Source organism: Rhincodon typus, chromosome 16 (assembly GCF_021869965.1).
Source record: "Rhincodon typus isolate 14 chromosome 16, sRhiTyp1.1, whole genome shotgun sequence".
Lineage (NCBI taxonomy): Eukaryota > Metazoa > Chordata > Chondrichthyes > Orectolobiformes > Rhincodontidae > Rhincodon > Rhincodon typus.
Genome location: NC_063347.1, coordinates 47,069,283 through 47,087,059, shown reverse-complemented (window position 1 = coordinate 47,087,059; position 17,777 = coordinate 47,069,283). Strand labels below are relative to the sequence as shown.

The 17,777-nt window shown below is 37.7% G+C and overlaps 1 protein-coding gene across 1 annotated transcript in view; it reads left to right on the top strand.

The window, feature by feature from the left end:
• Positions 1-17,777, top strand: part of crbn (cereblon) — a 52,921-nt gene that overhangs the window by 21,335 nt on the left and 13,809 nt on the right. Inside the window, exons 2-8 of the mRNA XM_048606192.1 lie at positions 1,936-2,042; positions 4,033-4,235; positions 6,722-6,871; positions 9,993-10,155; positions 13,856-13,918; positions 15,796-15,880; positions 16,232-16,347. Of these exons, the coding sequence (XP_048462149.1) occupies positions 1,936-2,042; positions 4,033-4,235; positions 6,722-6,871; positions 9,993-10,155; positions 13,856-13,918; positions 15,796-15,880; positions 16,232-16,347 (887 nt within the window). The remainder of the gene's footprint in view (positions 1-1,935; positions 2,043-4,032; positions 4,236-6,721; positions 6,872-9,992; positions 10,156-13,855; positions 13,919-15,795; positions 15,881-16,231; positions 16,348-17,777) is intronic.

The following is a 17,777-nucleotide window of genomic DNA, read 5'->3' as shown; positions in this document are numbered from 1 at the left end:
TCACCGGACCCGAAATGTTAACTCTGTTTTCTCCTCCACACATGCTGCCAGACCTGCTGAGCTTTTCCAGCAACTTTGTTTTTGTTCCTGATTTACAGCATGCGCAGTTCTTTTGGTTTTTATTTTTAAATTTGCCTTAAATTCTTCAAACAGTGAGACATTTTTTTGAGAATTGTATCTCTGTAGTGAATCAGTGCAATTGTATCTGTTTGATCATGACTATCAATGCTTCACCTTATAACCTGCAACTCGTCAAACATTTCCATTCCTCTGTCCTTTCCTCCTTTGGTTTTACTTATATTACGGTGTACCATCGGAAGCTGCAAGGAGACATGTTTTACCTGAGAGGCTCTGCATTAAAATTGACCAATGTGAATTTATTATACATGCTTCACCTATCAGAAAAATTTAAAGCGAGTTCATTCCATTGAGTTACGTTCTAAATGCATGACCACTACAGCCTAGAAGGTCAAGAACAGCAAATACTTGAAAAAAAATCATCACTTGGATGTTACTCCCTCAGCCACACTCAATCCTGATTTGGAATTATATCATTATTCCTTTACTGTCACTGAATCAAAAGATTGAGTCTCCATCCCTAGCATTTGGGTCTGCTTACACCAAATGGATTGCAGTGGTTTAAGAAGGCAGCTCACCATGACCTCACGGGCAACTAGAGATGGGCAATAAATTCTGTTGCATCCTATGAATAAAGATATCTTTTTTCCTCTCATCTCTATCTTCCCAACACACTTTCTTCCCAACCCTCTTTCTTTCTACTTACTTTCTTTATGTAATCTGACATTGAATTGTGACATTTGCTTGTTCAGACTGTGCATGTGGCCCTAAAGTTTCTGATTGATTGAAGAGATGCTTGAGCTTCTTGGCCTGTTTAGAGAGGTCCTATTTCTGATCTAAAGGGTGTTGAGCCAAAATGGTTTGCTGATCAGTATAATTTTGATTACACTTGTCCAGACTCTGCAATAGTGCATTCTCTGGCAGCAAAACTCAAACTGTGGGGAAGCTCAGTGTACCATGAGTGTAATGCTGACTATGCTATCAGTGTATAATCCCTGATTTACTCAGCAATTTGTCAACACACCATGATAATGAAAGCAAAAACTAATTTGAGGCTTTCTTTTCTTTTTAAGAGGACTGTGCGATATTGAAATTCTTAAATTTTCTTGCATTTACTATCAATTTTCTGCTCCTGATATCTTTGCTGGAACTGTTTCTGAATATTTACAATTAGTTTAGATATTGCTTGTTTTTGTTTGCATATTATTTCTATATGACAAAACTAATTTATTTTAACCTCGGCCAAAGGTTGTCTGTTAGACTGTGTTGAAATCCATCTCAATGCACTTCAATTCTTGAAAGCTATCCCAGAATAGTGGCAACAAAGAAGGAAACTATCTGGTCCATCAAGTTCCTACTGGGTTTCTGCAAAAGCCGGTTCTACTCTTCTGTCCTTTCTTTGATACCCCACCGATTTATTATCACTTGGTGTTTATTCAATTTGTATTAGAAAAGCAAAGTTTGAATTTACCTTCACCCCTCTCTCTGAGGCCGTGATCCTAACCAGTCACACAAAATATCAAATTGCCTTTAGTTTGATTCTTGATCCTTTCCTAAAGGCATCAGTTTCTCCCTATCTATTTGGTCTGGGCTCCTCATGATTTTGAACGTGTCTGTCAATTTTCTCGTTCACTTTATCTAAGCATAAAAGTTCTGGCCTTTCCAATCAACCCTTATAACTAAGATCCCCTCTTCTTGGAATCATTTTCTAAAATATTTTCTGCGCCCTCTCTAAAACTTTCACATCCCTCATAAAGGCCACTGTTCAGTTCTTCAGTTGAGGCTGCATTAATGTTCTATAAGGTTATGATATGACATTCTAAAGCATTACAAAGATGTTTTCCCTTCTATTAATAGATGATGAAGATGACTTCGCTGAGATGGAAGTCGAAGACCATGACAGCGAAGAGACTGAAAAACCTAATGTCATCAATTTCGACCCAAGTTTACCAACTGCGCATTCTGTATGTACAAATTTCAGAATATTAGAACTATAAGAATGGCAGGATTTGTTTCGAAAAACTTCTGCTTTTAAGCTTACTTCTTGTGTTGAAACATTTGAAGAACAAAGTGATCTGAAAAATCAGACGAGGCATTAATGTGCACATAAATTTCTTGTACTAAGTAGGTAAAGAAAAAAACATGCAGTTGTATAATACCTGAACGTATCTCAGCATGACTCCAAATTAGTGGTTACTGGCTATGGGGAGGTGATGGCCTCGTGGTATTAACGCTAGACTGTTAATCCAGAGACGCAGATAACATTCTGGGGATCCGGGTTCGAATGGCAGATGGTGGAATTTCAATTCAATAAAAAGTATCTAGAACTAAGAGTCTAATGATGACCATGAATTCATCGTCGATTGTCGGAAAAACCCATCTGGTTCACTAATGTCCTTTAGGGAGGGAAACTGCCATCCTTATCTGGTCTGGCCTACATGTGACTCCAGACCCACGGCAATGTGGTTGACTCTCAGCTGCCCTCTGGGCAATAAATGCTGCATAGCCAGTGACGTCCTCATCCCATTAACGAATTAAAACAAATTACCTTATTTTATCTGTGTTTTACAAAAGTTATTATCTAAATAAATTTTTAAGCTATAATTTTGATGTCTAAAATCTGTTGTTCATGAAGTCTGGTGAGGAACAGCTGGGGAGTTTGGAAGGTCATTGGGTGTTTTAATTTCCAGTGATAGTGAGGCTGATTTGGTTTGGTTTGCTCATCCCTCTGTTGTAACACCAATACATTGATGATTGACTACAGTACAGAGCTTTGATCTGATCTGTTCATTGTGGGATTCCATAGTCCACTCTATCGCATGCTGCTTCTATTGTATAACATGCAAGTGGTCATGTGTTACAACTTCACCAGTTTGATACCTCTTTTAGGTTTGCATGCTGCTCCTGGCTATTCCCACCTTCACTCTCCTTGAAGCAAAGTTGATTCCTTAGTTTGGTCATGGTAGATTAGGGAATTTGCTCGTTCATGAGGTTACAGATTGTGGTTGACTTTGCTATTGATGGGTGTACTGATTCATGAGTTAAGGGAGCTCAAGAGGTGGTAGAGGTTTCAGCTAGAGGTTTGCTTGCCCATGTGACCTGATGCCATGTGGTGGTCACTAGGACATTGGTTATAAGGTGTGATTCAGTGAATATAACTTCGTTAGTCTGTTGCTTAGCTTGTCAATTAGACAGATCTTGCAATTTTGGTACATTGTCCCCACTGGTTAAAGAGGATTTTGCAAGGTTGACAGGGTTGGGTATGCTGTTAGCATTTCAGTGCCCAAGTGGGTGCCAGGTCTTCTGTCTGGTTTTATTCTTTTTTATTATCTGTTTAAGGCAACTGAGTGGCTTGCTAGGCCGTTTCAGATGGAATTTAACAGTCACCCATGTTGTTGTGTGTCTGGAATTGCATGCAAGTCGGAGCCAATATAGATGGTAGATTTCTTTCTCTAAAGCGCAGAAGTGAACTAGATGGATTTTTACAAAACGGAATTTCATTTACAAACTTGCTTTCAATTTTAAATTGGCTTTTTGTATTAATCAACGGAATTAATTTAATTCCACTAGCTGCTGTGGTGATATTTAAAGACGTCCCCAAATATTAGTCTTAGCGTCTGGGTTACTGGTCCTGAGACATTGCCACTATCACCATCTGCCCATTGACCATAATCTAACCGAGAAATAAGGCTTATTTCCTGTGACTAATTTCTGGTTCAAGAGCTATGTAAATGGGAAAATACGATGTTGATTCTGTCTAAATGCAACAGACACAAGATAATCAGAGTTCTATTGCAAAATGTGTATTTTCTCATGTGTAAATGTTTGCCAGCATGTTCATGAATAAGTGCATCTTCACTCTTAAGTATTGTGAAGTGTATGTTGTGAAATACTGTATTCTTCCAATAAAAATGTAATTCTAATGTAAAATATGCTTTTGTTTCTGCTCCTTAGTACCTGGGGACTGAAATGGAGGAGTTTCACGGCCGGACCGTGCATGATGAAGACAGTTGTCCGACTTTCCCTGTTCTTCCTCAGATTGCGGTTATTCTGATTCCTGGGCAAACCTTACCGTTGCAGCTCTTTCGTCCTCAGGAAGTATCCATGATGCGAAACCTGATTCAAAAAGACAGGACATTTGGTGTTCTTGCTTACAGGTTAATTTCTTCCATATTCGGAAAGATTTAATAACTAATCGTTTCTTAATTGTTTAAAAGCACTGCACAAATTACAGAACATACGCTTTACATTTTAGGAAAAATATATGTAATGAATAGCAGCAATTCGCACAGTTTACTGACACCTAAAATTGTTTCATAAATTATTGGAAAGCAGGTTATATGATTCTTCAAAAAAAATTGCAAAAAATTATAGCGCTGATGAGCAAACAGTTTTGGTTACTGTGCTTCATGTTTCCAAGTTTGAACCAATGTGTTTTTGCAAGATACAGTCTTCTAAAGTAGATAGGTCAGGACAACCTCTTAGTACAGAATAATTCTCTGCTGCATCCTGTTAGCTTTGACAGCTGGCTGGTTTTTCATTTTCCTTAAGGTCGAAAGGCAGAAAATTATAAGACGAGAACAAATGCTGTTCAAGAAAGAATAAAAGTATGCACAATGCTCAACCTGATTTACCTAACCCATTTACAAATCAGTAATGTTTCAAAGTGCTTTGGTTACAACCAATTAGTTTGAAAAGCAATAGTTATGTAGGTATGCAGAAAGTTATTAAAGCAGCAGCAGTATAAACAATGAAGAGTTATGAGGTTTTTTTCCTATGGGTATTGATTGAAACCAGGACACCAAGAGAATTCCTTTCTCCTCTTCACATTGTGTCAGTGATTCTACACGAGTAGTTCTTGGATCTGCACTAGCTTGGACCCAAGTGCCTGTTGCCTGCCTCAACTTTAACTGCTTGTTGATTCTGCTATTGGTGTGCCAGAATCTACTTTCCTACCTCAGGATCCTGCTCTTGTTGCAGGTGAGTGTTATGACAAGAATAGGTAGAAGTTGTTTGTTTCTTGTCATAGTCAAAGAATAGTAAGACTCTGCCAGGACTCCTTTTATGTGTTGGCCTAATTAATGCCCCTAAATGCTAAAATAGGTTTTGAATTGACATCTTTTACTAGACAGAAAAGTGTGGCCAACAAGGCCAAGTTGATGTGCAAAACCAATTGGCTTGATAATAGAAACTAACACGTTACAGGCAAGGTCACTAATTTTGTATTATCATTGAAATAAAACAAAATTGTGAAATGTGTTTGCGACTATACAGGTAAATTTCTAGAAACCCTTGTAATTAGAAGAGCATTTGACTTCTTTGTTCACCTCTGTTCTACTTGGGCTTTTCAAGTGATAAGCTGGCAGCTGTGAATCCTAGTGTTAAATTTCACACACGCACACACATGCGCGTGTCCTGCAAATTTTGTATCAAAGTTTCTATAAAATGGTGTGGAGTTAACATTTCTCATTTTCAGCCTTCTCTAAGTTGATGTAATTGATTTACATGACTATATTCGGCCAAAAATGTTTACATTTAGCATGAAACTTATCTCCACTTCAGTGTATTCATGCAGTGTTTTGTATGAAATTTGCAGTAGCAAAACCATTTTAGTTTTTTGTTCCCAACATGATATCATTACCTTTATGTCATGCTAGTTGCATCATGCATTAAGTGAATGGATATAATAAACAGATGCGATTCAAAGTACAACATTTTTAGCACCATTTGCAGGTGGATTGCGGTAGAGTTTGAAATTAAAAATTAAGAAATTTCAGAGCTGCCCACGTCTAGATTAAACAGGCCGAGATGGGAATGGGAACCAAATGATACCCATAGGTGAATCAACAAATGAAACTAAATTTAAAAACTTAAAACTCCACAGCATGTGGGCAATTGCAAGCTTTTAAATTTCTCCTTTGAAGCTCTGCCCCCTTCACCTGTACTTCTGTAATTCTTCCATGTTAATATTCACCCTCAAACATACGCATGTGCGCACAAATGCCTGCTTACTAATACACTTGCTTCCCCACTCCATCAGTTGACACTGACACACTTAATCTTCCTCAGGAACTGCCACAGTATTTTTGGGACCTATAAATTATTCAACTCCTAATATTTGGCATTCTTGGCATGCAACAATGTTCCTGCGCCAAGTGGATTACTCCCCTGTTTCTCCAGTGGTTGCACTAAATAAGGCCAGTGTTAGAAATGTAGCTGGAAGAATCTTGAAGTGGAATACCATTAGTTGTGCCTATTCCAAAAGTAATCTGAAAATCTCGGCCAATATTTTATCTGCTCCATCAGGTAATTTCAGGCAGCCTTGGCTTATTTGGGACCTGAAATAGATCTGCATTCCATCAAAACAGGCAGGCTTTGAATAAAGATCCCAATGTGAAAAACCACAGTGGTGGCAGTTTCTGCTTCATTATTTTCCATGAATAGTCAAACAACATTGAAATGCACTATATGTAAAATTCTTGTAATGGAATATTATTATATGAACATTTTAATGATCTGAGGAATTGATGCATCTATCCTATTGCCCATTCTAGGACTAATTTGGAATTTCTGCTGTGTCTAACTGAGTGAAAACAAGTTATCCATTCTGCTGTCTTGATGTGTATTATTTTTGTCTTCTTAGTGATCCTTCTGACAGAGCTGCAGAGTTTGGGACGACAGCGGAGATTTATGAATATAGGGAAGAACAAGAATATGGCATTGAAACTGTAAAAGTGAAAGCTGTTGGGCGTCAGAGATTTAAAGTTCTTGAAACGAGAACTCAAACTGATGGGTAAGGCAGTAATTGTCTCTTGCCACTCTTTGGATCTTTGTTTTCAATGTGATGTTTGTTCAAAGGTAGAACCTTTAAACACGAACAATACTTGCACGCCACGAGCTTGCGTTGATGTTGTAATATTTCCTGTTTTGACTGCTACCGCTTTTCTAAAATTTGGGATATACATTAAAATGCATTAACTACCTTCAGCATAGTAATCTAAATTCAACATAAAAGGTGGCCATGCAAAATTACCATTTTGCCATGTTTAATTTTAAAATAGCTTGAGCTTTTCTGATGACTCACTTGATTTGGGTAATCAAGTTAGGGTTGGTGTGCTAATTTAGCTGGTCACAAGTGGGGTAGATGTGCTTTTGTTATTGTGAACAACTAAGATTATGAAATATAATGCACCTCCATGGGCTCTGTGACTTACCAGTACCCAATTGCTGCTAGCAGAAGTGAATCTTGAGAGAAGAATGATTGTTCTTGATTTTGTAATCCTCCTCACAGGTGATTTGGTCAATTGGCTCACCAGCTGCCTCTGGTTGACATGGAAATTGACTATTTGAATGTATTGCCAGATTGCAGTCTATATCCCACTAACTGGTTAATTTTCTTTGTTGGAAGAGTGGGGCAATGTGATAAGGAGGAAATGAGCAATGCAGAAGGAAGAGAAAAACAATATTTTGTGGTCCATTGTAAATATATGGCATGTAATAACATCCTGCTCAAGCTTCAGTGCAAGTCACTTGTGATTCAGCACTTGCTTACTTATTGGGACTGGTTTTGCACTTAAAATGACACGTGGTTTCCTATCGTTGAAACTCAAGATATAGACATGCAATTCTATGAAACCTGTCTTTCCCTCTAATTCTCATGGGGTGACTATACATTTCTTAAATTACTATGTTCTCACACTGGTTTAAAATTCACTTTGGAAGCACAACATGGTAAAGAGGTTTGTACTACCCCGGTAACAGCTGACTGGACTGAGGTGGAGGCTGTTCTTCTTGCTCCCAAGGTTCCTGCTTCTTGTGCTGGTATTGTCTCCAGAGCATCAGCCTCTCTGATGCGGGTGGCCCCTGTTAAATACATTTCTTCTAACCACAGTGGCTTACTTTTGTTCATTATGTCGGCATGGTAACCAACATACAGATTCCTCCTGTGGAGTGACAGCAGTTGAATACAACTTACGATTAATGTAATTTTGTTACTCCATGTGAATAAGTTTCTGTCCCAGAAAGGGATTTTAGTAAAGGCAGTATTGGTTATTGTAATTTCCCGAATGATTGAGCCAACCCTAGGAGTCAAGCTCTCTTAGAAACTCCAATCCATTGTTCCATCAGAAACCTTGCAGAATTGTCTCATCAACACCTATTCAATATAGTCAACCATCGTAATGGCTTGCATATCTGTCTGGCCTGATCCAATTTGACAATGAACTCTGCAAGTTTCCTAGCTTACTATCTTAGTTCCCCTTTCAACATGTTGTTCATTTGGTGAATTTTGATTCTAAAAGTTCCCAAAAGTTTAGTGTCCCAAAAGTGCCCTTATTTATTCAAAAGTGACATTCCACTCCCTACCTGGGCAGTAAAGAGCAGAAGTTGCATGTTAGTTTTATTCTTTAATGGCGCTATATAGATGTTAAGTGTCCCAAGACAGTTCAAAGGCATCAAACAAACTTTACTGAGTTCCAACATGAGGTATTAGGCACGTGACCAGAGTTTGATCAAAGATGTAGAATTTGAGGAGTGTTTTAAAGGAAGAAAGAAAAATGATGTTTGGGAATGGATTGTCAGAGCTTAGAGCCTTGGCATTTAAAGTCATGACCACTAAGTATGAAGGAATTAAAATCCGGGTCACTGAAGAACCACTGTTGCAAGACCATAGATATATTGAAAGGTTCCAGAGCTAAAGGTGATGGCTTGAAAACAAGGATGAGAATTTTGAGCATGAAATGTTGTTCATTGGAACTAACAGAGCTCAACATCCATATGGTTAATGGATGAATGGGGCTTGCCTCACTTTAAGGCATAGCAGTAGAGTTTGAAATGAGCTTCATTTTATGCAGGATGGAAAATGGGGAACAAGCTAAGAGCACTTTGGATAAGTCTACAGGAAACAAAGGCGTGGATGAGCGTATCAGCAACAGATGAGCTTAGTCAGAGTTTCATAATATTCTCGGAGTGAAGCTAGATTGTTTTAAACATTCTGCAGCTACGTAATCAGAGGTACATCTTGGGATCAAATATATCACCAAAAATGTGATCAGACTGGTGCAACTTCGGCCGGTTACCAGGAAAAGGTTAGAGTTGGTGACTGTGGAATGATCTCTGTGGATTTGGTTTTCCAGACATTTAGAGAAAATGTTTTCCTCCAGTATTAGCTGTCTTACAAGCAGCGTCAGGAAAGGTAGCACTGAGGTCATATTAGATGTCATCAGTCTATATAATGAAACTAATTTTTTGCTTAATATATCACAGGTAATCGGCAGGAAAAAAAATAGAAGTGAAGTTCTAGACTAAATACCCCAAAGATAACTGTGTAAGAACAGAAATAAAAGCCATTGCAAGTGGTTATTTGTCGTCACGTAGATAGATAAAATTCAAACATAATGAATCTAGTCCCATTCTCCTAGTCAATGGCAAAGAGATGTGTGGAAAGCTATGTCAAAGCCCGCATATGGGTTTAAGAAGACCTATGCAAAAACAGGTTGTTAATGTTTTCGTCATCTTTAAGCTACTTTTTAAAATGTAGTAACAGGAATGATCTCTTATTGCATTTGAGAACTCTGGTACACAGTAAAAATTGTGTAAAACTTGTCACTATTTAGCATCTTATACACAAAGAAAAGACAAATAGGGTCTAACTTGGAACTGCTTCATTTTATGTCACAGTAAATGTTTAGATTTGTAGCAATTAAAATTTTGCTGCTGGATTCTGATATCTCCAGCATTTAAAACATGATACTATTTGTATTTTTCTTGTTTTCTTAAAATCCTTTAGAAGTGATATTGCATGCGTATAGTTCTTCCTCTTTAATTTCCCTGCGTTGTCTCTTCAATATTTGAATTATCATCACAATAATAACAATTTATTTTATGCTAACAAGTGCTGCTTTAATTTGTTCTAGAACTCGTATGGCCAAAGTTCAGATTCTGCCAGAATGGGTTCTTCCTTCAAGTATATCAGGAGTGCAGCTTAATTCACTTAACAAACTTCACATGTTTGTTTCAAATAAGCCCCCTGCATGCCGGTTAAAACAAAATCAGGGATGGTGGCAGAAATATATGAAGGTTGGTTCTGTATCCTAAAACTGTCAATATAAAATTATCTCTGCTAACAACGAAGTATATGTTATGCTGTTCACAAATGATTTTAATTCTATTAATGAATGTATCTCCAAGACATTGGACTTCTTTTGAAATTGGAGAAATTTCTGTTTCTGAGCTGGCAAGCTGACAGAAAATTTAACTTGTGGCATACTTTGCATATTTCTTTTCATCATATGTCACATACAGGTCAGGTCAATTGTACCAACAAGTGTCTAATAAAAGCAAAATGCAGGAAATACACAGTATTTATGTGGCTAGTCCAGTTTAGTTTCTGCTTGAGGGATAACCCCCACAATGTTGAAAGTGAGGGATTCAGTGATGGCCATGCTATTGAATATCAAGTAGCGATAGTTAGCTTGTCTCTTGTTGTTGATGGTCATTGCCTGGTACCTGTGTGGCACAAATGTTAATTCCCACTTGTCAGCCTAAACCTAACTAATGTCTGGGTCTTGCTGTATTAGGACATGTACTGTTTCATCATCTGAGGACTCACAAAACATGTGCAATCATTAGCAACCACTGCCATGTCTGATCTTATGCTGGAGGGAAAGTCATTGATAAAGTAGCTGAAGGTGGTTGGCACAAGGGCACCACCCTGGGGAACTCCTGCTGAGATGACTGACCTTCAGTGACCACAAATCTTCCTTTGTGCCAGGTATGACTCAAACCAGTAGTGAATTTTCCCCTGATTCCTACTGACTCCAGTTTTGCTGTGGCTCCCCAATGCGACACTCTGTCAAATTCGGCCTTGATGTCAAAGACAGGCACTCTTTCCTCACCTCCGGAATTCAGTTTATTTTCTTTGTTTGAACCAAGGCTGTAACGACGTCAGGAACTGAATGGCCTTGGCAGAATCCAAACTGAGCCTCAATGAGCAAGTTATTGCTAAGCAAGTGTTGCTTGATAGCACTGTTGATGAAACCTTCTATCATTTTACTAGTGATCAAGAGTAGACTGATGGTGTAATAATTGGTTGTGTTGGATTTGTCCTGCATTTTGTGTACAAGACATACCTGGGCAATTTTCCACATTGTTGGGTAGATGCAAATATTGTAGCTGTACAGGAACAGCTTGGCTAGGGATACACCATTTCAGGAGAACAAGTACAAAGTTGCTTGAAAAGCTCAGGAGGTCTGGCAGCATCTGTGAAGGAAAAAAGAGTTAACGTTTCGGGTCCGGTGAACCTTCCTCAGAAGTGAGTTCTGAGGAAGGGTCACCAGACCCAAAACATTAACTCTCTCTTTTATCCTTCACAATGCTGCCAGACCTACTGAGCTTTTCTAGCAACTTTGTTTTTGTTCCTGATTTACAGCATCCGCAGTTCTTTCGGTTTTTATTCAGGAGAACAAGTCTTCAGTATTATTCCTGGAATGTTGTCAGGGTCCATAGCCTTTGCAATATCCAATGCCTCCTACCATTTCTAGATCTCAGGTGGAGTGGATCAAATTGACTTCAAAGCTCATTTGTGATGCTGAGGAGATCTAGAGGATGCCAAGGTGGATCATCCGCTCGACAATTTGCATTGTTGTGCTCGCTGTCCCCGTTATTGAGAGTGGGGACTCTCCAGAGCATTGCATACGTCTCTGGATTACCAAGTCAGTGACAATACCACTAGGCCATCACTCCACTAAATCCAAAAAAAAGCAGCCTGTCTGTCATAAAAAGCCAGTCCTGCTCGTAACATCCCAAGAGTTAGGATGTCTTCATATTGGAGACCCAATGATTTCAAATTGTTATCTGGAAGTTAATAGTTCCAGTTCCTGAGTCCGTGTTGGTTATGTAAATGGTCAAATCGAGCACTGTTCTTCTTTGAACTCCATTTCTAACTTTTGGACAGCCTTGAAACCCTATTGTCTTCTGTTTGCCCCCTTGCTTTATCATTCTGCTCATTCTCTGATTCCATATGTTCTCAACTTTTACAAATCAGGATTAAAAAGTAGCATATGAATTAAGAGTATTAATTTAAATTTACAATGGCTGCTTTACAAAGTACTTTTGGTTAATTGTGAACATGTAATGTTCACAAATAAACTTGTTTTATTCTTATTCTTTGTGTGGAATATCCAGCACAGTAACATGCAGTTAGAGGTTGATCCTAGTATGATGAACTAAGCCAAGATTTCAAAGGAAAAATACATTTTAAATAGAAATGGCAATTTAAAATATATGATATCCAAGTATTGCTTTTTCTGAATTGAGTGATCAATGCAATATATTCATCATTATCCTATGGGATGGAAGTGATCAGAGGTTGTTGGTTTACATGAAGGTGCCCAGCAGGACTTGTTGCTTTTTTGATTGAGGATTCATCTTAAGCTCCCCTTTAGATTTGGTTTATTGTTGTCATATGTACCGAGATAAAATGAAAAGTTTTGTTTTTGCATGCTCTACGGGTGGATCGTACCATACAACGTACGTCAGGGTAGCAAAACAGAGTGTAGAAGAGTGTTACAGCCGCAGAGAAGGTTCAGAGAGAGAGAGATCAGAATTAACATTTGAGAGGTCTGTTCAAAAGTCTGATAACAGCGGAGAACAAGCTGCTGTTTAATCTGTTCATACATGTTTTCAAACTTTAATATTTTCTGCCCGAGGGAAGAGGGCAGAAGAGACTATAACTAGGGTGGGAGGGGTCTCTGATTATGTTGGTTGCTTTCCTGAGGCAGCGGAAAGCATAGGTGGAGTCATTGGATGTAAGGCTGGTTTGTGTGACACATTCCTGTTAGCAATTTTGGAAGGGGCTGCCCACCTTTCTAAACTGGAAGACTGTGAATTATTTTAAAAAGTACCTCACTCTTAAGATTGCTGTTAAAGAATCGGATCGTAAGTTTCAAAAATTACAATTTGGTGCAGTTTCACCCTAATGTACTTAATGCATTTTGGCTAATTTGCAAAGAGTGTTAATTTGAAATTTAAGTTTCTGGAGGCTTAAAGTAATAAATACCAGTGGACTAGTAATCCAAAGACCTGATCTAATATTTTGGAACACTTTCAAATCCCGTCATGGCAACTGAGGAATTAATTAATTGAATTTATTATTTAATTTTAATCAGTCAAAGTCTGATAAAGCTAGTCTGTGTAATAGTAATTATCGTAAAAACCCATTTGATTCACCCATGACCTTGATGAAAATCTGCCATCCTTGCCTGGTGTGGCTGCAGTTGACTTGAGACCCATAGCAATGTGTTTGATTTTTAACTGCCCTCAAATGGCAATTAGGGATGTGCCGCAAATGCTGACATCCTTAGCAAGATTTTTCAAAAACGTTGAGACCTATTAAGATTGACAAAGCCCTTGCTTTTCATGCTTTTCACTTTGCAAAAACTGGCTTAATGTAAAATCGATGTATTCTTTAGACGTGGTTGTTTGATTATGATTTTTCAAATTTCCCCAACAAATTACTGACTGAAATATTAACTGGCTCCCCCAATTTCTTTCAAACCAGATTGGGCCAATTTCTGGTTTCAATATTGCTTTGTCTTGAGCGTCTTCAGATGTGAAGTCTGCCTCAAGCATGTCCCCATAGAAAGGTGGTTGAGGTCAACAGCTTAGTAACATGATCTGCGCAGCACCAAAGCTTGATGTTGCCTTTTCTAATTTTATCAAATGTGTATGTTCATTTTGTGTACTTGCTTTTCACAAGTTTTAATTTTCCTCACTTTAGAGAAAGTTCCATTGTGCAAATCTAACTTGGTGGCCTCCATGGGTGTATTCTTTGTATGATGCAGTGAGTACAGATCTGTTTCTTTCATGGACTTCTGTAATAATCGAGATGGTAAATGTCAGTGTCGTAAAATGAAGTGTGCTTTCAGCTTAGTTACTGATGGGTTGTGTGAAGAATCCCAAGATCAAGTCAGGTTTTCTCTATTGTCTGCCTCTGCTGCATGTTCATACAGTTCTATGCCTTAATGTCCTATGGCAGTTTTGTGTTTCTTCTCATGCTGAATATCTGTGTGTAGCTGCTATGAGGTTATCCTTGCTCCAGATTAAATGGAGATATGTTAAACTAATTTCACATGCTAAAGCCAACTAGGTGAGGAATGTCTTGCCATTCTTGACAGGGCTCAGGCATGTCCTGGAGCTAAAGAAACTGTTCCTAAGGCATTGACATCCAATCTCATGTCTCCTAACCAATGTGATATCTCTTAGCAAGCTGACTAAATGGAACAGGCTGAATGGACCAAATTATGTTTTTTCCTGTTGTTTGTTCTCGTGTTCATTTTGAAGCCCTAGAAGAAATTGAACTGAGTTGCTAGAAAATGTCAAAAAAAAAATATGCTAGTAGTGGGTTTAGAGCAGAAAAAGAGCTCATCTTTGAGTACCTGATTGGTCTTCAATGCTGAGTCTAAGTTTATCAGCATCTGGATCTCCAGATCTCTTGCTAAGATCATTTGCACTCTATTCTCAATACATGGTTGCATCAATAACATTGCTTCCCACCATGCCCCCAACACACATCTAACCTCTCTGGAATCAGTCTAGTGTGCCTCCTCTGAACTGCATCCAATACAACTACATCCCTCCTTAACTAAGGCGACCAGAATTGTACGTAATACTCCAGCTGCAGTCTTATTAATGTCTCGTACAGGTGCAGCAACACTTCCTTAATTTTATACACTCTTCCTTTAGCAAGAAATGCCAAAACTCCATTTGCCTTTCTTATTACATGCTATACCTGCATAATAGTTTTCTGCAAATCGTGTACAAGGACACCTCTGCACCTAAGCAGTCTGAAGTTTCTCTCTATTTCAATAATGACTGATGTAAAGTCAGAGGCAGGCAAAAAAAAGTTTGTGAATGTCATATTAATTCTTGCTGTGTAAGCAAATCATGCTGAAGTCAGAGTATGTGCGCAGTTGGCTATTCCTGAGTATTTGACTCATCACAGTAAAAGTTTAATTTCCTTTATGCTAACCACAGAATTCAGCTTTTTATAATTTTGCTGTGATATTCTACTTGTATTTTATCTTTGTTGTGCAGACTTCAAATTTAGGTAAAAAGTATTGATCAGGATAAACAGAAATTATTTAGCTTAATAGTCTGATAAACATGTAGACGTTTTCCAGTTATCAATACACCACAGATATACTTACTCATTATTTTTAAGTTCTTTAAAGTGGTGTTCATTGGGCTGTCAAGTGAGTTTTCTTAAATCATTCCATCCTGTTGTGCCCCTTTACAAATCCATATTTGTAGATGTCCGGTTGCCATGGATTAAGACTTGGATCTGATCCTCTGTGATTGAATGGTCTGTCCAAGCTTCTACAAGTACTAGCATTTTAGTAAGGTTGCCTGCATGTGTGAGGAAACATCTTAACATGGGCTCGACTGCTTCAAGATGAGATGGAGAAGAGGAAAATAATGTGTTTGTTTTATCAGAAAGCTTGCTTCTACCAGGTATAGTTCTTTAACAGCAAGAGGGACATTCGGCAACTGATGCAAAGTGCCTGGATACAGTAAATGAGTAGGACTATTTAAGAACGAATAATTCAGACACTGTTATAATGGTGTTCATTAAAATACCTCTAGTGTAATGCATTTTTCAAAATGTAACTGGAGATCACTTGGTTCGTGTAGTATTTTTATACTTCTGTCAATATATAGGAAATATTAATGGAAAGAATGAAAGTCCAGCTTCGTGAGTGGGATGAAAATCTCAAGGATGATTCACTTCCTTCAAATCCTGTAGGTAAGAATTAATTAAGAATTTTGCTTTTCTGACATTTGAAAAGTCCAGAGTTCTGTTGGTCTTTTTGTTTGTCTGTAAAACAAATTTGTGTAATTTCTAGAACTGTAACTTAATATATTTAAATGTGTGTTTTGCAGATTAATTAGTTGTGGCTACCCATATCAGTTTAAATGGTAGAATAAACAAATGAACTTACTACTGTTGTTACTTCCATAAAAATATTAATTTTTTTTTTGAAAAGTAGCTAGTGGGGATTATTTAAATTTATGTGCACTAAGATGATGGAAAGGTTTTGAGGGAAGTCAATTTGCTATTGTTCCTTCAACAGAAATGATTAATTACTGTGTTTAGATTTTTCTTACAGAGTTGCTGCTTGCTTACCTATTGATGATGGTTTAAGAATTGAGCTTTTGAAAATAGGCAGTGCTATTCAGCGGCTGCGTTGTGAATTGGATCTGATGGACAAAGTAAGTGTTGAAGAGAATGACACTTTCTATAATAAACTATAATTGCCTATTTAAATCGGTCTAATAACTTTTGAAACCCAACAAGCAGTGTAATAAAATGTCTTCGCAATGCTGCAGTATTTCAAATGTATCGTTGAAACTGATGTCTATTCGATAAGCGTTGAGTTTGGTAACACTGCAACCACAGAGTGTGCACTCCCTGGATATGTGCCTGTGGCATTACTGGCATTATTATTTTAATATTTGCACATGTATAAATACATTGCTAGTAAGGAACATCTCCTCATTGCTCCCCAACAAACCCCTCCCAAAAAAAAATCAGTGAAAACTTTTGCTAGTGCTCCAAGTATGGTTCCTGTCCCCCTCCTCTCTTAATAATCCACAATTATTTTCTCACCTATATGATGCATTCTTGCCAACTGGCTAAGTCTGGCTACCGAATATAGACATTCTTTTTCTCTATCCTACATCATTAAATCAAGCCATTGTCTCATTGAATTTCCTTGCTAAGGGCCGACTAACTTCAGGCAATGATGGTGTACTTCAGTATTTATAAGCTTATTGTACTGTTAATCATTTATTCCTGAATTCTTTACTAACATTTTTTCTACCTTTAGGAGGATAGTTGGAAAATTTGGCTTTGTAATTTTAACACAATTGCCATTTATTTTCTATGTTTCTGCCACCTGATGTGAGCAGCACTTTAATTTCTTTAGTGGAGAGGTTACATTCTAATTGTGTAAATTGAAAATTCAAATTTTTCAAATACAGCAGCTTTGTCATTTTCTAGCTCCAGTTTCATCTGTACTTTTGTTTCTGTAATGACCTACTGAATACGGGCTAATAAAAATAATTGTTGCTATTTTACAAGGAACCAAGCTCTCTTTAATGAAATCGGTGCACTATCGTCCCTATGTGAAATTCGTGAAACTTTAATTCTGATCTTTAATATTCAGACTAAGTTGCATTTTAGCCATTCTACCGCACAACTGAAAGATTCTGCCACCACGTATAAATTAGTAGGCCGAAACCTTTTGTCACTAATGCATTGTTCGTGCTTTGATGCTTGCATTATCATTTTCTGAATCTTTTTTAGTTTTGAATACTCTGTGATCGTTAGGGACAGTTCGTGGCATAGTGATATTTTGAAGTGGACCTGAAACGTCAGTTGACTATACCCTGAACATTACTTGGCTTTATTCTTTATTTTAAGTCTTAAATTCTCCTCTTATCAAAATTGTCAAAAGCATTCTGTCTTTATTTCTGTTTATTATTATGTTTCATACTGCTTTGAATCTTGTATCTAGATGTTGATGAGCTATTGAGACCATTGTGCAGCAATTTGTTAGGTCAATTGCCCCATTTGCACCATAAAACCTACTGGAAAGCATAATTTTGAGTTTCTTTCAGTCCTTCAGACATTTGTTCTA